The 21,463-nt window shown below is 39.7% G+C and overlaps 1 protein-coding gene across 4 annotated transcripts in view; it reads right to left on the bottom strand.

Moving 5' to 3' along the window:
* LOC121865646 (roundabout homolog 1-like) overlaps positions 1–21,463 on the bottom strand; it is a 214,204-nt gene that overhangs the window by 133,906 nt on the left and 58,835 nt on the right. For all 4 annotated transcript variants that reach the window (XR_006088784.1, XM_042365170.1, XM_042365171.1 and 1 more), the window contains exon 3: positions 14,573–14,703. Coding sequence is in view for 3 of the 4 variants with exons in the window: in XM_042365170.1 (XP_042221104.1) it covers positions 14,573–14,672 (100 nt within the window). In the remaining variant the exon portion in view is untranslated. The remainder of the gene's footprint in view (positions 1–14,572; positions 14,704–21,463) is intronic.

Below are 21,463 nucleotides of genomic sequence, written 5' to 3'. Positions count from 1 at the left end.
ACTCTCATAACACTCCCTCATACTCTCATCACCTCCCTCCTTTCCCTTTTCCTTCCCGGGAGTCGCATTCTGGCTCCCTCCTTCCATAAGTTCTCTCTACCTTCTCTCTCTCTCTCTCTCTCTCTCTCTCTCTCTCTCTCTCTCTCTCTCTCTTTTCCATTTTTTTCTCTCGCTTACTGGGAGGGATGAAAGGTATCATTACACCCTCTCTCACCTGGTAACACCTGGCTACGAGTCTTGGCCGCCACACCTTCAGGGAGGAGTTCATGTGTGCAGAGTCGCTGGTAAAGTCTTCCTCGTGGTGTGGCAGCAGGTTGTGGAGGTCTTAGTCCTCTCTGGTAAATTGCATTGGAGGAGTAGTAGTTCCTTCTTTTTTTTCCTTTCTTCTTTCCTTCTATATTTGTTTTCCTTTTGTTATATTTTTGTTGTTGACATGTTGCGTGACTGTTGCTTTTTTTTAAGGGGTTTTAGGACTTGTTTTTCTTTTCACTTTTGGTGTGGCTTGAACACTGCTTTTTTCTGCGATGTTTTTTCTTATTGTTTTTCGTGCATCGCTTGACTATATTGAGGCTCGCTGGTTTATACTTTTGGGGGATATTTTTACCTTCGTTTTCGATGTTTAACGTGACCACTTATTTTCTGGTCGAAAAATTTTGCTTTATTTTTTCTTTATTGAATTTAAAATGTTCTCTCGTCGCCAAATTAGATTCTTGTTATCCCTTTTTTGACGTAATGTCATCAGTGGATCGCTTAACTTATTTGTAAAAAAAAATCTGCACAAAATAATCTTTTGCACATGTTGTTTTGCCTCCCCGTCACAACCCTTGGTGGCTAAATGGTGTTCGGGCTGATCCTTTTTATTTTGGTAGAGTGAACATTAATCTTACCCTTCCTGAAAATATTTATTCAGTAGACACAGTACAGTACTGTCTCTCAAGTGTTGGTCTGGGAATCTATTATTTATTTTTGTTTAGTACGTCTTATATGAAACAGACTAAATTTACCAAACATGAATCAATTTTCATAAGTTGCAGTGATAAAAAAAATATCTATTTAGCGCATCTTTCCTGAACTAAGATTTACATTTTCTCATCGTTGTTGTTTCTTTTGTCAGGTTTATATTTCCATCCAATTTTATCAGCGAACATATCCTTAAAATTTAGAAACTCATCCTTGTTATCATTTCTGGCCTGAAAACATAAAAGTGAGCAGTGTTGAGAGTGGCCGCATCTCTCTTCCTGTAATTGAGTTAGTAGAGGAAGTTATGGTTCAGTGTCTATTTGTTATACAAAAATTAAAAGTTACAGCAGTAGGAGGTCCTGTTGTTGCACTAATTCTTCTTTTATCATGTGTAACTTTTGTATTCTGTCCTCTTACTATTATCTTCCTCTCGTTGTCTTTGTTATTATTTTAAGCAGAAAGAAATATTTTTATTCCTCCAGCCTGGTGTAGTTGGTGGGGGAGCCTGGAACTCGCTCTTAAAAGGACCTCAGTTCGAATCCTGGAGAGGGAATGTTTTTGTCTATTTTGTCTATTTCACTAATTTACTGAGTCTCTCGAACAGTTAAATAATGGCTCTTGTTTTTGTACAGCTCTCTATAAAACACAAGAGAATAAAAACTATAATCTCAAAATTTCTGCATTTTAACAAGGGAGATGAAATCACGTCTTAATATACAACCAAACCTAACCTAACCAAACCTAACCACCTTCACACACCTGGTACTTGAAGCCGATTGTACCTTCCTTCAGCATTTAATGTGGGGTTCACTGCTGAATTATTTCTATTTACAGCTTTCCGTCTGCTCTGATGTCCTCCTTTTGCAACCTGACTGATAAAGTTTTCTTATTTTTTACGTTGGATGGATTTTTTGGGTGATACCTTTTTTTATGTTGTTTTAGTGATTCAGTGTTATGTGGTGATGCTCCGACCACACCGCGACCAAGTAGTGTACGAGGGATGTAGGTTATGTGGCTTTAGTGTCAATCTGAGTTGGGAGGAGAGAGACCTTCAATACGACTCTGATGGTGGTATGATTGCTGCCGGGAAGAAGCTCTTTGGTGGGGCCGGGTGGACAATGGTTCCTTGATGGGATGACGTTGAAAAAAGACGACCAGATATAAAGACGGCCATTTAATTGATATTATTTCTCATTTTCCTTTTCTTTTTTAATAGTTTTTACTCTTCTGGGTCAGGCTGTAGAGACCTTTAATAAATCTGTCTATTTATGGTAATGTTAATATTGTATGGTAATCAGCTATGGCATCCGTGTGATAATTGTATTCATGAACTGTATGAGTATCAACTATGACGGGCGGAGGTTAGGAAGCATCTCATGGCAGCCACTAATCTTGGTGGTCTCATAGTGAAGGCTGAGTCACTACAGTGTACTTGGGAATTAGATTCGTGATTTATAAATTAAGTTCAGATGTCAGAAACACTTCATAGCAGATCTCGTTAAGTGAAATACTGTTTATAAATGATGTCTTTACATATATACAACATAAGCTGCATAAGATCGATAATAATAACACTAATGAGAGAATAATGATAGTAATGATATTGATTAACATACTACTACTACTAATGATATTAATAATTATGATGAAACAGTATTAGTAATTATATAAACAAGAACTCTCTCTCCCTTTCACCCAGCATCTAACACCAACCCCACCACCACCTAACACCTCACGAACACACACAACATGGCATTTAAAAAAAAAACCCGAATTTGATGGTTTTGTTTTCCGAGCTCCGAGTCGCTGGCGAAAAGTAAACACCACGTCTCAGGGGGGAGGGTGGGGCGGGGGAGGGGAGGGAGTAGGGGAGACTGTGGCAAACTTCAAAATTTGTCTTTCCTCGTTACCACTGCTCTGTCTCTCCAGCCTGTGTGACTCTATTGCTTGCTTCACTCTACTTGATTACTTCTTTTAAGTTAGCTGGAGTCGTAGGCACTTGGACCCTCTCCCCATCCTCTTCCTCCTCTCCCCCCCCCCTCTCCCCCTCCCATGGTGCCAGCGTCTTGAGGTGCCAGCCACTATGAGTCCGTCCAGGATGGGTACATTTTGGAGGGACTTGGGTGTGAGGGTGTACAGTACAGTATGGCCAGGGACAATATGGTGAGTGGAGGTAGTTAGTTAGTTTTACCGGCTGCGAGTTTTTTTTTTTTTTATCATTCCTTTTATGTGGACTGTTTTGTTGTGCTGTGTGTGTGTCCGTCACCAAAAATAAGTCGAATACGCGTCTACTTCATAAACTATCTTGAATAAATAATAACACTCCTGTACATGTGACCACTGTAATGTTAGTTAAGGTAATTTGATTAATTATGAAGAGAATTAATTAAACAGCCATGATATTTATAACAGGAAAGACAACTACTGTAACTACCTAAACCTTTGACCAATACCAGTACAGACCATTGACCTCACACCACTCACGCACTGTTCCACGTTTCCCTCAGGCTGTCCCTGTTCCCTTCACTTTAATAAGGATGACGCCACTAAAGACACGTTGACCTAGTCGGTATGTCGCAAGTCTCTCTTCTAGCACGTTATCAGAGTTGTGTAGATGTTGAGTTATAGTCGATATAAATGATAACTACAGCTGTTCACCTTTCTGCTCACCTGAACATGTGCTGTATGCGTGACGTGGTAGTGACCTTAACTGATACTAGATCTGGGTTTTTTTCTATTCCATATATTGTGCATGAGGATAGATTATTATTATTATTATTATTATTATTAATATTATTATTATTATTATTATTATTATTATTATTATTATTATTATTATTATTATTATTATTAGAGGACCTCGGTATAGTTCTCACTGAATATATATTTTAGGTAGAGGAATCAGTGTTGTCTGCTTATTCTGAAAGCCTCATAAAATAAAATCATTAAGTTAAAAAAATGGTGGTCTGTTGAAACACCTTTGGGTAATGGCTGTTAATGAGGTGCGTGTCGGTATTTGCTCGGACGTAAGCACATACAGTGAGCGCATACTGTAGACCTTCACACGTACACAAAAGCATATACACACAGTAAGGCAGTTTTAGGTGAATTCGAACGAGTGGGATTTGTTATTTCGTATCTGTACGAATATGCTGATCATCAACACAGGCAATGGCACTCAGAGACCAGGGTTCGTGTTCTTTATGATTCGCTCATTCTTTATCTCTGTTCACCTGGGAATAAGAGAATGCATCTAGTTACGGTAGATTCCCCAGTGTATAGTAATTTAGATTTAATTTTATCTACTGAAAATGTGCCCCGGGGGACTGGTCATATGGGCCTCAACTCAGCCCAACCGAACCATTGAGATTGGGAACTATTCCTAATGATGCTCTGTCCTAATGGGCCCCAATTCGAGTGAGCCACAATCCCACTGGGGCCTATTAGAACTGTAATCTGTGCCGCAGCTTAATTCAGCCTTGTAAATGGGGAAGAACATTAAATACACAATTTTTTGAAAGCCTCGGCAGCATCACCTCTCAGCGTCAACACCTCTCGCGCCAGCATATAGAGAACAATCCCTTAACTCTGTCTGTGTGAAGGTCGCATCATTTGCATCCGCCACTGCCGACATCTGAAGGTCACGCCCTTAAAGCTGAGAGCCGTCGATATGCAAGGACCAGATCTTCAACAATTTGTTGCAAGAGATGATATTATGACCCAAAAAATGGGGAGGGGGTTCAATGTTAGAGAGAGAGAGAGAGAGAGAGAGAGAGAGAGTCTTGTGGGTAAAAAATGATAAAGACAGAAACACAGACAGACGGACAGACAGACTTCACAGGTGTTGTGCTCACCAATACAGCAGTAAGGTAGGTGTAGGCGGCGTGTGTTGGTAGGGATAATGATGCCGTCCTCTCTGGTGATAAATTGGTGGAAGATAAAATGGATTTCCATGAATGTCTTTTTAATTGGAATTTAAATGGAATTCGCCAATCTGACTCGGCTTTGAACCGCGAGTAAAAAAGAAAAAAGATTTAGGAGTGGAGGATATAATGACACAAAACGATGTCATCTTTTTGGTGAGTGAACAAGAAAACGTCTTTAATTGTATTTTGGGGGAGGAGGGAATTTTCTGCCAGACGTTGAGGATACAAATGTTATTGTCTTTTCACTCGGTTTTCTTCTTTTTTAGTTTTGATGGGAATAAAAGTGGTTTAGTTTTGTTTCGGGAATAGCGAAGTGCGCCAGTCCAGTGTAGCACTAGTTCTGTCGAGAATTGTTTTTTTCTGGTACTACTAGTTGTTGAAGTGGCAATTCCGGAAACACCACTTTGATTTAACAACAGAAGTTTGATAGAGTAACATTTCTAATTGTTTATTGTGATGTAACAGCGCTAGATTGTGTCTTATATAATAATTTAAAGTGTCAAGAGATACTTAATATAACCAGTGAAGACAAATAACTCTTATCTTTATTACTGTAACGGGACTCAGTGTCATTATTTGTTGTAAGTACATCACCAAATGAGGTATACGAAGCTAACATCTTAATTCAATAACACTTACTACCCCTGACACCAGATTAACGTCTCTGCTATAGGTGATTAGAATGGTAGTATTAATAGAAACAAGTTTCGTCCATAAGACGCTCAATACTGCTTCATGGGTTCGATTCTTATCAATAATATCGTTGAAATTACGTTGGTGTTAGTTTGACGCCTTTATTACAAGCATGAGCAACAGCAACGCCAGGCGAACATTCGTCTATCTTGTGCTTGTAGTGGCGTTCTGTATCTTGTAAACATGAGTGATTTCACCTTTTCAAACAGCTCTCAAATCTTTGTATTGTTCAGTTTATTACTAAGACACATGAAGTCATATTTTTGTGTTTTCCGTGTTGGGTTGTGTGTGGCTGGTTCTTTCCAAACTTTATCGTCATATTTCAGGTTCACAGAGTCTCAGTTTTTCATATTTGGTGCCCACCCCCAACTGAGGCCCGTGTTCGAAGACAGTCGGGCAGAAACTACCCTGTGCGCGTGCCTGTACAATAAGGAAACTTTTTATCTTTCATAGTCTGTACAATATCTAGCTTCCCTCCCTCCCCCGCCCCTCTCTCCCTCCCCTCTCCCCTGTCCCCCTCCCTCGCCCCTCCCCTACAGGGCTCCGTAACACTATATTCAATTCCCGTTTTATGAAAATCTGGCGTTTAGTGAAGCCTGGGATATATTGTAGCAGCTGTCAGGGGCAGACTCCTCCTGGCGGGCGATATTATGTGCCCCCCACCCCACACCCCGAGGCCCTCAAAGGTTACTGTGTTATTTTCCCCCTAACTGGAGATGTGAGAACTCGTCTAACTATCTCACTTAACCTAACCCAACCTAACCTAACCTAACCTAACCTAACCTAACCTAACCTAACCTAACTATCCCACTTAAGCTACTATAAAAAAATGGCTTCTCAATGATTCGTCTGTCATTATTTTCCTGCCATTAACTGAGGTTGTGAGACGGTATCTGACTGACTCACTATAGATGGACACTGAGAGGGAGACTTTAGTTTCTCTTTCTCTAACTATGAATACCACAATACATTTAACCTAACCCATTGAAGTGACTGATATGAGAGGAAAATTTTGGACTAGGAATATTAAAAGCTAAAATTAATTCTCTTAAGTCTTTTGGGGGGAGAGGGGGCGGGAGGAGTTGACGTAGGAACAATTGAGGGTGTTGAAGCAAGGACCAGGGTAGGGGGGGGGGCTTCAGAACCATAATGCCTGTGGGAGATATTTCCTCTCTCTCTCTCTCTCTCTCTCTCTCTCTCTCTCTCCACCATTCTTTCTCTTAAACGAAAAAAATTTCCGAGAAAAAAAATTATGGCAACGATGTTATTAAGAAGACGATTTCCACAGCTTAGGTCGCCGGCAATATGGTAGCGCTCAAACTTTGGGGAGAGGGGTGTAAACTGGGGAGAAGCTGAGCTGGAGAGGGGACGGGGTGTGCAAACTGGGGAGAAGCTAAAATGGAGAAAGGTGGGGAGTTAAAGGGGTGTAAATTAGTGTGGGGAGCTGAAGAGGTAGCAAATAAGGTTGGGGGGGTGGGGAAGGGAGCACAAGCTGGTGAAGAGAGAAGGAGGGGAGAGGAGATCAGGATGGGTTGAGAAGGAGAGGGGAGAGAGTGATTATGGACTGGGAGAGAGATGGCTGGGGTGGGGAGGGAAGAGAAAAGAAGACTAGAGTGGGGAGGATAATAAGAGCAGGCTAGGGTAGGGAGGAAAGTGGGATATAGACTGGGGTGGGGAGTAAAGTGGGGTGTAGACTAGGGTGGGGAGGAAAGGTCTACACGGTGTGGAAGAAGAAGAAGAAGAAGAGGAGGAGGAGGCAGGATGGCGCACCGTCTGAAGGCAACTTAATCTTATCATATCTTGGGGGCAAATTTCTGGTAATTCTGGGGAAAACATAAATAAATATAGTCAGAAGGCTAATTAAGATAAGCTAGACTGACCTACCTCCTACCCAACCCCTCCTTCACCTCCCCTCTCCCACCTCCCTCCCCAGCCTCATGAATCTCTCGCTGAAGCCTAAAATTGTACATGCAAACTATCGGAAAACTTTTAACTTTTTTTTTTAGACTAAGGTCAAGTAAACAATGAAAATGAGAATGAAAAAAAAACTTCAAGTTCAATAGAAAATTTTCCCTATTTTTTTCTTTTTGCGTCTATTACTCTGTCTATTAATCTGTGTATTAAGTCATGAACAGCAATATACTCAATCACTTTTAATTAGTTTTTTTTTTCATTTGTGGTAATTTGATCTCTTTTTTTTTTTAGCGTTGTTTCTATTTATTCGTTCTTGTTGTGTTCTCCTCCCTCCCTCCCTTCCCCTTTCATCTCGTTACTGCAATTATCCTTTCATGATCTCTCTCTCATTTTTCCTCTTCCATCTACTTTCATAGTTGTGTAGAGATGTGGGAAGGGCGATATTGAAGGCCCGGGAGGGATTGAATTAGGAGAGAGAGAGAGAGAGAGAGAGAGAGAGAGAGAGAGAGAGAGAGAGAGAGAGAGAGAGAGAGAGAGAGAGTTGTTTGTGGGGTGGGAAGAGGGCTGAGGGAGAATGCAGAGAGAGAGGAGTGTTTGGAGGGAGAAGAGTGGGAAGAGGGATTTGTGAGTGGGAGGTGAGCGTGCAGGTGAGGAGAGGGATGTTTAAAGAGTGAGGATTATCGTTAAAGAGATCACCTGAAGATTAGACACCTTAGATTATTTTACCTGAAGATTAAGACACCCCAATTTATTTCATCCCAAACTATTTCACCCGATGATTAGAAGTTGTATTAAGGATTATGTGTATTTTAATTAGGAGTGAGTGTGTGTGAGTGTGTGTGAGTGTATGTGAGTGTGTGTGAGTGTATGTGAGTGTGTGTGAGTGTGTGTGAGTGTGTGTGAGTGTATGTGAGTGTGTATGATTTGTGGCTTGATACCCAATATCCTATATTTAGAGTTTTGAAATAAGTATCAAAAGGTCTTTCAGTGTTTGTACCTTGGAAGTAGCCGGTCAAGAGTACTGTATAAGGCCAGTACGGTCTCAAGCTTTTCCGGGAAACAAGAGAAGGACTTTTCTGGTTGGAGTCTTGAGAGTTTGTCTGGTAGTCGAAGTACATTTCCAGAATATAAATGAAGTTTTTTTTTTTTCACGGATTGCTCTTGAGTTCTCTCTTCTGTATGGAGTTCTCTTAGTCGTGAACGCCAACTTGGACATTCCAGGAGTTAATAAGAAGACTCAGCAAGAGTTAATTTAGAGAATTCAGCTCTTTACCGGACCCTGGAAGTCAACAAAGATTCCAACTTTAGGAGGTAATTAGAAAATGTTCAGGGTTTAACTTTTGGGGACTTTCATTTGTACAGCAGTGCGTAATTTCACGACGATGCCTTAATTCTAACCTAACCTAACCTAACCATTAATACTGTTTGTTGGGCGGTAACGATATTACTCACAGTACTCTAGTTGGTTTACCTCTGGAACTCTCCTACCAACAGTATACCCTGGAACACCCACGGGATTCCTGATGCTGCGGTAATTAGCTCCATGTTGCTGGGATTTTATTAATGGAACGGTGATTTTATCGTCAATGTGAGACAATGTTTTTTTTATTTTAACCTCTGAGCTTTACAGAAATCGTCAAAACTCACTAAAGAAGGAAAGTTCATTACCAATATTGGGGTAAATACAATCAACATAACAGCTGTATATATCGAAGCTTTTCAACATAGCCTACTTTATATATTAACAGAGCTCCTTGACGTGTTACTACTGCCAGAGCTTCACAACAGATGATCTCACGTGTTAGAGCTCCTCGATATCTCACTGTTTGCCCACCCAAGCTTCTCCACAAGTCATACCTGCACACCGAAGCATTTCTCACTCCAACAAATTCGAACCCCGTCCAAGTGGCTTAAGAACACACGTCGCGTCGGTGTGTGTGTGTGTGTGTGTGTGTGTGTGTGTGTGTGTGTGTGTGTGTATATGTGTGTGTGTGTGTGTGTTTTCTGCTGCCAGCGCGCGTTGCTCAGGGGCAGAATTAAGAATTGGAAAATCCCCGTCAACCAAATTAGTTTAGAAAGTATCCCAGTTGGTGTCTTCTCCATGCGCCTCACGCCCTGCCCGGCCTCAAACTTTAATCCAATAACGCCATCCACCACCTGCATCTTATCCTATCTCATCCTGAAATTTTTGAAACCTTTCCTATTCTTATTTCATCAGGGCTCTTCCTTGTTTCTCTGAGCGTATTTAATCGGGAATTTTTGTTTGTCCTTTATACTTACTTCTTCCTTTGTTGCTTTGTACGTTTTTATTGGGAGTTTAGGCTGTAGTTTTTGTAGACTTAAATATAATATCTGAGTATATTTGGTTCTCACTCTGCCAGACTTTATCCAGGGTTCTTCTTATGTTGTATCTTTTATTATATATATCATTGTTTTGAAGTCTAGCTGTCTCAAGAATTTTCCCGTCAGCTTACGTGGTGTAGATAAATTTGTGCTCCCCATTTTGCAATATTTTCTTTATAAATTATTCATAAGAGAGTTTACAAATAATTTCTTACGCTCTGTATTTCGTTCATTGAGAAGCTCAGGACGGGTAATATAGTGTTGGCAGTCTACTGTATGGCGGATATGACAGCTGTTGACAGTTTGACACTTGTGTTAGTGACTAAAATTGAGAGGGCAGTTTTAATGTGCTATTGAGAGTATAACACTGACAGTGTGCCGTCGACAAGTTACCAGTGACAGTATACCTTAAATAGTGTTACATTGGCATTGTAACATTAACAGTGACTAATTGACACAAAACATTGATAATGTAGTAGTGACATTGTAGCACACAGCATATTACAGAACTGTCAGTATAACAGTGACAGAAAACAGCAACAGTGTATCACAGATAGACAGTCGAGCTGTCAACGTAACAACAATAGTGGGAGACAAATAACATTGTCTCTCTTTCTCTGAGAGATGATCGAGTTGATGAGATATTAAAGTCATGTAATGTTTCAATAATGCCAAAGTATCGCTGTGATTTTCATAATATACGATTTCTCTTTTCTCAAATAACTGTGACACGATTCATGCAAATTGGCACACTGACGTCACGAAATTGCATATTCAGCTTTGTAATTCCGTAATTAAAATGTATTCCACACTCATACGAGCGAATCCAGTCACTCATAAATCCCGGGCGTGCTAAAAGCATCAGTTGGAGGTGATTTAGTTGTATTGGTGTTCTTTTTATTTCATTAGTTGACAACATTTCCAATATTCGATTTCAATTTTCAATATACGTTTGTGCGCAAATGGCAAACAATTTCGGCACCTGTGGATATAAGTCTGGCCACCCCGCTGTTCCACGATCTCATACCCAGAATGTCTGAATATAATTTTGGCAACATTTTGGCCACATATTATACAAAGTTAGAACTTCTAGATATCCAGATACCGTGCGATCTAAATATTTCAGGACACTTTACTGCTGTTCAACAAGGAATTTACATTAGATATTTATTTTGTAGTGTGTCGTTATCTATAAATAATCCAATATATTCTGATAAGATTACATCTGTGTTTAAAACTAAATGAATTGGAAAAGGTTCAGAGTATAATGGCGCGTCTCTTAGAATATTTTATGGCACATGAAAACAAAAATATATTTATATCGGTTTATTTACATATTCACGAACTTGAATCCAATAAACGGGGAAAATATTTCTGTGTATTTTCTGTCTTCCGAGTGAAATAAGAATGATCAGTTTAAATGCATCTACAGGTTATGTTCCTTTCTCGTGGAGGTAAAACTAAAACAGCAGGAATATCGGAAGGTTTTACCCACTCTGGTTTAATATCCTAATGCATTACTCGACGACAAGGATCTGTGTAACTCTCACGACACTAAACCTTGAAAAACTGCCTCTAACACTCTTGTCGTTTGTGTTGCTTTATCATTGTCAGGCAACACCTGTGAGTTGTGGTGCTGCTGCACGAATCCCAAACAATACAATACCTAACTTGGCTACACTGGTGTGGGAATTTGGACACCACGGATAGGTTGATTACATAGCCTGAGGACGCCCTGCAACGTCTTTTGTCTGGCAACACATTCGAGTCAGCCGGGGTAGTAACACTGGCTGTGACTCAACACATCGTAGAGGTGTTACAGCGACAACACAACGAAGTCCTTCACGTAAACTACAACAAAAACTGATCGTGTTCTCTCTGCGTGCGCAGTTTTGAGTTTAATTATTGTGTTTTATGTATCGGTTGAGAATAAAAGTGTCAAGTTTTAATTCTGATTGTTTTTTTTATATTCTCTTTGTTGTAAAGGTTGAGAGCGTATGGCCGGTGCTTCAGAATCCCTGACAGTTAAGACATTAAAAAAACAAAAACAAAAAAAAAACAACGGTAATAAAACACTTAGTGACAGAAGCACTTACAAGCGGCACTGCCTGATCGTCTTACTCATGATGTGTCCCGACCGACCCGAACGACCCGACCGGAATGAGTAATTATAAATGGTTTATTATAATCTTGGTCATTTGCCGTAACCTAAAACGACACTACCAGCAATAATGTACAAAGCCCCAGTACTTACACGTCACTCATTAAAACTATGAAAACACCACGACCCATAACCTGAGCAACACCACGACCCATAACCTGAGCAACACCACGACCCATAACCTGAGCAACACCACGACCCATAACCTGAGCAACACCACGACCCGATAATTTTGTGTATCGATTACGGAGACTAATTTCGCCACTAAAGACGACTCCCCGGTAATCATAATTGCATTGTCGACACGATGATTGTGGAGGAGAGTTGAAATTGCTCTGGGAAACCTAAACACGCGTATTTTGAGGGGCTTGGTGCTTATACCTCCCGTGACGACAAATTTAGCCATGGGGTTAATCCTTGTTTTTGTAGTTGAGGTAATGGATTTTTTTTTTCTTCTTTGACGAGACTGCCGGGGGTAAAACGCTAATAAAGGTGAATTTGGGGATTTTCTGGCGGGGTTAATGTGGTGTTGATGCTGAGGGAAGGAATCTAAAGCAGGAGGCAAGAGGACTGTGTTCATTGATTGTAGAAGCGGGGAGTTGTTTTTGTCTTCTATGTACATTAATAAACTGAATTTTCTTCATCTGATGGAATTAAATTAGGAAATGAATGGAAAAAAAAGTATTGTAAGAGTAATGTTTCTCATGGTATTTGTCGTCACGTCTTTGTCTTCCCTATGGAGCGAAGGTCCTAATAGAATCTATATCGAGGGATTATCTCCAAGTCTGCCCATTGTTTGTTCAGTCGTCTCCCCGGTGACTGGTTTAAAGTGAGTGGTTTTCATTGTTCTTTGTTTAATAGGTCTTATGTACAGTGACAGGTAAATATTACTCCTGGAAATTAATTGCCGTGTTTCTCGTTGATATATCGCCATTTGCATGTGTCCTCGTTCCCAGGTGTAATTATCGGTTGTGTCTTCCATCATCATCAGTCACATTCCTGCCCACTTGCCATCGTCATCTTCTCTCTCTCTCTCTCTCTCTCTCTCATTTGCATGCATCACTCATTCACCTGTCAACAAGCTCCCCAATTGTTACCAGTGATTAATTTATTTGCCGCTAACTTATCATTTATTGTCTGTTACCTGATAATTTTATTGTAATGACTAATTTATTTACGCTATAGAATTTTAATGAGTAATTTATTTATAGTATTCACACTGTATATATCCAAGAGAGAGAGAGAGAGAGAGAGAGAGAGAGAGATACTGTATCTGGCAGTGAATCATACCACCTTTGAACCCCTGAACTGACTTCCTTAACTCATTTTTTCTTTCTCTGAATTTTGCATTCAATTTCAACAGCCAAATCACATAAACACAGACACCACGTTACGGGAATAGTATCTAGCGCACACAGACATATTTCCCTGACATCATATCTAAAGGTCAGAGGTCAATTGTTTGATATCTTATGCCGGCTTGAGTAAAATGGACATGGCATTTCACTTATCATTTTCAATAACAATTTACCTAGAGTGGGGACTTATCAAAGGTGATTATCATTCAGGTCTTTGTTGTCTGTCCTTTCTGTCTCTTGTCTGTCTGTCTGTCGGAGGAGGAAGACCAGTGCCCACTGCTGTAGTTTAAAAGATTATAATTAGTGTTGTTTTTAGACGTCGAGTGAGGGGCGACATGATAGAGATAAACAAAGAAGAGGTAGAGGTTATATAGCTCCATGTGTCCAATTCAGTGAAAATGTGTAATGTTCTGGTGAGGAGAGTGTGCAGTATGTATGTATGTATGTATGTATGTATCCTTATATCCCACCATTAAAAAAACAGGGGGTAAATAGGGCGTATGTAGTATCTGCTAAATTTCGTGAAACTATTTAATTCACGGACTTGAATTCTGAAAACATTCACTCGATAAAACACAAATATATGGAACATTTTATATCGTATTTAAAATAGTTCCTGTTTTTGTTTCTCTTAAATGCATCGATTTATTGATGACGTTACAATAAGCATTACTATTTGGTGTATGAGTGTTGTGTTTACACCCGTGGCCATGGCCCTTCCAATCTCTTGAAGACTCGGCGCCCTAGTCCCTCTGAGAGCATTTGTGAGTCCAACCACGGCACCAACCACGTAGGCCTGGCGGTACCTGTCACTCCCTCGACCAGATAGGGCAGGTGTACCTCCCCCTTAATCAATATTTATGAACGAGTTGGGTTTTTACGACAAGCCGGTCACTGCTGGGCCACTCCACTCAACTCCACTCCACTCCACTGATACCCAAGTCTGCTAACTATCAACCATATGTGTGTACTGATGTTGTGTCCCTGTTTTACCGTACAACACCTCCACTCAACTACTCAATAACCATAGTCCACTCTACTTACCCTAATCCCAGTTAAGCATCACCAATAGACCGTTTTGTATATCTACCTCACCTAAATGAAGACATACAGTTCCCGACACCTTCTGCGACAGGACATTACTGTATCTTTGGTCTATATCCTCCACTAGTTAATAATCTTAGGTGAATAATATGATACCCGACGTGGTGACTCACCCTGGACGGCCAGAATAGCAGCCGCCGAGGTCCTGGTGCCCACGAGGTTGGAGGCGACGCAGACGTAGCTGCCTTCATCTGTCTGTAGCGTCTCTGTCATGACCAGTCCACCGCCCTCCTTCACGTACACCCTGCCAGGGGGGACAACACCAGATTAGTAAATAGCGTAAAAGAAAAGTTTATAATTTTAGTAATAGAAATAAGAGTTTTAATAATAATAATTACACATTCCCTGTGTGTATATATACAGTACACATTAATAATAAACAACAAGTGACAAAGAAAAAAGAAAAGAAAAGATAAATGAACATGTGTACAAAGAATGGGTAAGGGGAGAGGTGACCACGTTCTGTAGGCAATGTTAAATTGGGTCCTTCAACGTAACCAATAATCAGCTTCGAGCAACAAACATTGATTTTAAAGGCAAATCATCATGATACTGATCTCATTATTGTGTGTCTGTACCCCTTGAGTATAATACCTTAAACCCCCGAGTTCAACGAATTAATTAATCCACTGAAGAAGATATATTAAAACCTTGAATATGACAACTGAGGGTAAAATTTTATTCAAGATTTTATGGCATCGTAGGCACAAGGGTTAAGAGTTATATCCAAGAGGTTTCTTCATCTTATGTAATGGGAAACTTTATTAAACTGAGGGAGTTGATGTCGTACTCAAGCTGTTAAATCATTCGTAGTGACTAGCTTAAGTCTTTCACGCAGGAGGTTGGTACATTATACAGAAGAGAATATAAGAAGTATATAAATAAAAACAGCTGCAAAACCAAAGACGAATATAACTGATTTAGATATACAGGGTGTTCATAAATGATTACCCTGATTAAGTCATGAGAGCATACTGTTTTTAGAGTAATCATTTATGGACACCCTGTATTATTAACTGAAAAAGGTTGAGAATAAGATAACTGATGATAAACTGTAAGGCTTTTTAAAGAACCAAACAAGCTTCAGTTCACAAAGAAGCAGCCGGAATTCGCCTGGCGATGCTGGTAACTTTCTGCTGATCAGAATGCAAACGAATACAAACTAGTATAGAAGGTAGGCAAACATCCCTTGATCCAGGCGGTAGACGTAGATCAGTTGACCCAGAGCATAAACTAACAGCTGCTCAGTCAATGAAAACCATGGCGCCCCCCACCCACACCCACACCCACACCCCCACCCCCACCCCCACCAACACCCCCACCCCAGTATGGCTTAATTTTCAACTGACGAGAGATAAAATTATGCTTCATGATCCTCAACCAAGAGTCCGCCTGATGTTCTTTCACACGAGAATTAATATCAGTCCATAGATAATAAACTTGGGCACATTAATTTATGTTAATCCGTCGAGTTTATGGGTAGCGGTCGAACGGAAATCGTAATCGTCACAGACATATGAAAGGACAGATGTAAACAAACGTCAGCTGATCCAGTGGGAAAAAAAACAGCTAATCTAGTGGTAAACAACACCAGCTAATCTAGTGGTAAACAACACCAGCTAATCTAGTGGTAAACAACACCAGCTAATCTAGTGGTAAGCAAACATCAGCTGATCCAGTGGTAAACAAACATCACCTAATACAAAAAGTAAACACAGATCAGGTGAGTCACAGAGTTAGCAAACGTCAGGTAGTTATAACGTCAACACTCATCATCTCGCATAATAAAGCGGTGCGAATGAAAGGGGATGGGAGAAGGGGAAGTGAAAACAGGGAGTGGGCGAGGGAGGAAAACGAGTGGGAAGTTTAAACTGATTGGCAAAGGGTGGAGAGGACTGAGTAGCCGAGGGTAAGTGTCACCACCGTTGTGTATAAACCCTTGAGAGGAGAAGCTGTGTGTACATTCATCAGGTGGAGGGAGTGAGGGGAAGGGGGTCCGTACGGTGAGAGACAAGATAACGAAGGATAAGAATTAGATGCGACTGAGGAATAAAGACAGACGTGTGAGGAAGAAGAGGAAAATTGATGAAAATTAGTCCCATGAAATATTAAGTTTGGAGATCAAGTAAATGTTAAAATTGTTGAGATGAATAAAGGAGGAGAAGAAGAAGTAGGGGATAAAATGAGAAATAAAAGAAACAAATATAACCTATACTGAGAAGGGAAGAAAAAGGTGATATAAAAGACTTGATAAACTAGGTAATAATAATCACTTCCTTCTCCTACTCTCTTCCCTATTCGGCCCCCTTCCCTCTCCTCCCCTCTCCTCCTCCTCCTCCTATAACCTGGCCCATCTTCTCCCTCCTCACCTCCACCCCCCTCTCCTCCCCCCCCCTCCCTCCAAGTCACCATCCCAACCATTTTAGTACCCTCTCCTCAATCACCCCCCTAGCCAGTGACTCAGGGAGTGGCATAACACAGCATCTCACACTACGTCCTCTGTCTGAGCTGAATGTTGATGACGGACATGATGGAAGGTTGTCTGTTCCTTGAAGATGTACAGGCAGTTGTCCTCTCCTCTCGTGTGTGTGTGTGTGTGTGTGTGTGTGTGTGTGTGTGTGTGTGTGTGTGTGTATGTATGTGTGTGTGTGTGTACATTACAGTAAACAGGGATAATCGTCCGATGAAGCTTTAAAACGCAACTGATGTTTTTTGGTAAATAATTATAACTTTTTTGGTTTTTATTGCTATAACTTTATGGAAATTGGTTCATACATAACAAAATTGCCCTATTCATTTAATACGTCGTTTATTATCATAACCTAACCTAACCTAACCTAACCTAAATTCGGTTATTTCGGTCAGTGAGGTCAACAATAATGCCAGAAATAATACGGTGTGATATGATTAAACAACATGACCTATAGACAGTCCAGCTTGAATTACCGAAAATGTGTGTAAATATTATGGTTATATTAAAATTACCCCCATTTAGCGTCACACACACACACACACACACACACACACACACACACACACACACACACACACCCGTTAAATATGCCAATGTCTCACTCTCACGTCTACCATAAAACAAGAGCAAAGTTATTGGCTTATATATAAAAACAAAACAAAATATAACAGACAGGTATCAATTTTAGGAGAGTATTAGACAGAGCCTGTGAGTGCATGGTAAGGGGGAGGGGGGGGGGGCATAGACACTTCAAACCTCCACTATATTGGCGAGAGTAAACAAACCCTGGGTCAGTACAGTAGTTGGCAGCGCTCTACCCCTATTGGCCCCCGCCGACTGTTACCACCACTTTGAAGACGAAAATATTCTAGTAGTAAATTGTTATATTCGTTGTAATTCCGTAAACAAGAATTCCAGGTACTACAGTCTGTCTTTACACCATAAATGCCGTTCACCTCTAAATGAAGCTGTTTGTTAGGCATTTTTAACTATTTAGTATTGCTTCATTAAATGAGTCAGACTGTAATCTTGTGTTATTATGTGAGTTAATAATACATTCTGTTTTTTCTAATGTAGAAGCTTTCCCTGCCAGAGTTATTAAGCACCGCTCATTTGGTCTTATTTTTTTACATTAGACAAGTTTTCATAAAATTAAAATAACTTTATAGGTTTACGCTAATAGTTTGTACAGTCATAATCATTACTTATAAGTCATGATAAAAATGTGAGTATATTAATTTTACATGTTTATTGCTCAGTGTATTGTTCAGTGTATTGCTCAGTGTATTGTTCAGTGTATTGCTCAGTGTATTGCTCAGTGTATTGCTCAGTGTATGGCTCAGTGTATTGCTCAGTGTATGGCTCAGTGTATTGCTCAGTGTATGGCTCAGTGTTTGGTATCATGTCGCCCCTGAGAGAGAGATACACTTCTTACTGTGTTAATTTGTCTTCCCTGTCGATTTGTCTTCTCCATCTTGGAAATAAATAATCGTCACTCCTTCAATTCTGTACCAATTAGTTCGAAACTTGTCAGACTTTTACTTTAGTTCAATACTCTCAGGCACCTGGTTTTTCTGTTCTGGCCTCTTGAAGGTTGTGAGGGGTTAGAGGTCAAACTATATATACACTGTATATAACTGTTGATATCTGTGGATTCCAAACTGCTGTTATTATTATTATTATTATTATTATTATTATTATTATTATTATTATCATTAAAGAATACAGACTCATCATACAATACAATAATTAAGCTGAAAGTGAGTAACTTATGTTTAAATCCTAATTTCCCTCCCGTAAAGATACTTTTTGGAGAGCGTGAACATGACGCTCTAATATATGCCAGATAGTGCCAAAAAGGGGGTAGTTTAGTGTGTAACTGTATTGTACCTTAAAATCTGATCACTCTATCTCTGTCGGGTGTGCAGTACGTGGCCGTTCAGAGGCACTACCCTGCCACTGGCCGCCTAAACCATGTATAGCCTCAGTACAAATGGAGTGACTATCACTTCACGCGCTGGCTTTACCGTATATAGCCTGAAGCAATTCATGTTGGACACTGGTTTGCATAGTGATTGTGTTTGGATACTCCATGTGTTCTATATATATATATAAAGCGCTGCACAATCAGTTCACATACAGAGCACATGATGTAGCCAAGCGATGCACATGTACAGTATATCTTGTAGTCGTGTGCTGTGTATGGATATTACAAGTTGTGTTCAAGTATCATTACTGTTTAGTACATGTTCTATCCGAGTAATGAACATGTTCTATCCGAGTAATGAACTTTTATGTAATTTAGGTTACAGCCAATGTACATTTAAGTCCATGTTCAAGTTAAGTAATGCATACACTCAGTAGTTCTGTTGATTTAAAAAAACAACAACTAAGTATGACCTGCATTTTTATGAGTCGCCTTTTAACACAGATTAAAAACCTTTTAGATTTAAAAGGGTTAACCTCAGTTCTGTTTAGTGTGTTTGTGACTGTTGCGAGGTGTTGTCTCTCTCTCTCTCTCTCTCTCTCTCTCTCTCTCTCTCTCTCTCTCTCTCTCTCTCTCTCTCTCCAAGTCATTCCCATCTCGAGTTAGATATCTTGAGTCACTATTACATACAATTGTTATAATTGGTGTACATGTCTGGTTTAATGGCTGCGGCAGTTATGTAAGCAACAACGTCCAGCCATTTTCGTCGACAAATCGTTCATTAACGTCGAAGGTAAGTATCAAAGTTCAATGGTGTTCTGCGATGCCGCCTCGGGTGCAGAAGTTATCTTGCCTCCTCATCAATATGGCGGACGTGGTTGCTAAGGAAATGACGTCACGAAGTTAATTAATGCTATCAATATACCGAGAGAAATATTTTATCAATGGGTAGGATGTGGTTGCTAAGGAAGTGACGTCACGAGATCTTTGTATGTGAACGAGGGTGGTAAGGAAGGGCCAATTAATTCGGTGTTGAACCCAGGTGTTTTATTGGTCCTGTTATGAGTACTAGTTCAAGATCATTGTTTAGTTGTGGAGAGAATTTATTGGTAATGACTCCCTTAATTACTACAGGGAAGAATAGAATAAATTACCTGACTTGTGAAAAGCTTTGTCTGTTTTGTTTCTCACAGTTCAAACATCACGTGGCAGGTGTGTAGAGACTGATTTCATTTTGTTGTTTGCATTTTTACTTGTGTTTGGTTGAGTCTGTTTATTATTAGGAAGCAGTTCTGTGTGTGTGTGTGTGTGTGTGTGTGTGTGTGTGTGTGTGTGATCTACAAACTGTCTCCAGCTGTCCACTCCTCCATAATCTCCTCTATACTTTCTTATCTTCTCATGGTGTGAAGAACTAACATATGAACCAAGTTTTAAAACATCGTCGATTTTCGCAAGTTTGACTGAATTTTCCGTCGAGCTGATTCGTGGTTCATTGTTGACCTCACCCCCGGAGACCGCTTGCTTCCCCGCCCAGGGCAATATTTGCTCTCAACTTTATCTAGACTTCTAAAACTCGGGAGGCGACATTTAATAATTTTTCCCGGGCGCAAATACAACTTTTCACTTCGTTATTAGCGAGTAAATTCAGCGTATTTTTTTTATGCTGTTTTAGAGAGTAAATTAAACATACTTGAGATTCTTTTGAAGGGAGGAAATACATTCTTTTTGGTCGCGTTTAAAAACACATTAAACTTTCCTTTGTCATGTTTGTGCTAGAATATCAACACACTTTGTCTTGCTTTACGTAACGACATCAAGGCATCTCAGTAATGGCTCTTGAAATAAACTGAATGTATTTTTTTTCTTATTCAATATATTACCAACCTAAGAAACGTCTTTGGAAGGAGTTTATGATATTTGGGAAGATGTTTGTCCAGTTCTAGCCAGTGGGTGTTGAGTGTGTCCAGCTTGTTACTTGTATTACAGGGAGGTTAACGAGTACCTTATTGTATTGAGCAAGGTCAGTATAAATACGTATTATTATTATTATTATTATTATTATTATTATTATTATTATTATTATTATTATAATTATTATTACCTGTTTTGTGAGTTATTTATTTGTCTTGGGTGTTTATTTTAATATATATCCTATATTTTTTATATTTTATTGATATTTTGTTGATAGCATAGCATAGCATAGCATAGCATAGCATAGCATAGCATAGCATAGCATAGCAGGTATATATTTTTGTGCTGTTTTGCTAGATATATCATGTATTTACTCATTATATTTTTGGGACGACTTATACTACCCATTTTCAATGAATATATAAAGGGACTTATTCTGCTGCAATATATCCAGTATCTGCTTCCTGTTTAATGGTGAATTATACGTTTAATCTATATCAATCATAATATTTGGTGGATATTTTTCCCCAATTTTGATAAATATCCCCCAAATACTAATTAGGCCATGGTAGTATATAATAGTACAGGAATATTAATTATACCAGTCAGTCATTATATTAGCCATTCTGCGTGATTTTTTTTTTCGTATATTTTTGCCCCCAGGTTGATAAGCATAATTAAGTGGATGCCAAT

This window comes from Homarus americanus, unplaced genomic scaffold, assembly GCF_018991925.1.
Source record: "Homarus americanus isolate GMGI-L3 unplaced genomic scaffold, GMGI_Hamer_2.0 scaffold23458, whole genome shotgun sequence".
In the NCBI taxonomy this organism is placed as follows: Eukaryota; Metazoa; Arthropoda; class Malacostraca; order Decapoda; family Nephropidae; genus Homarus; species Homarus americanus.
The sequence above is the reverse complement of the archived record's forward strand: the minus strand, read 5'-3'. Positions and strand labels throughout refer to the sequence as shown.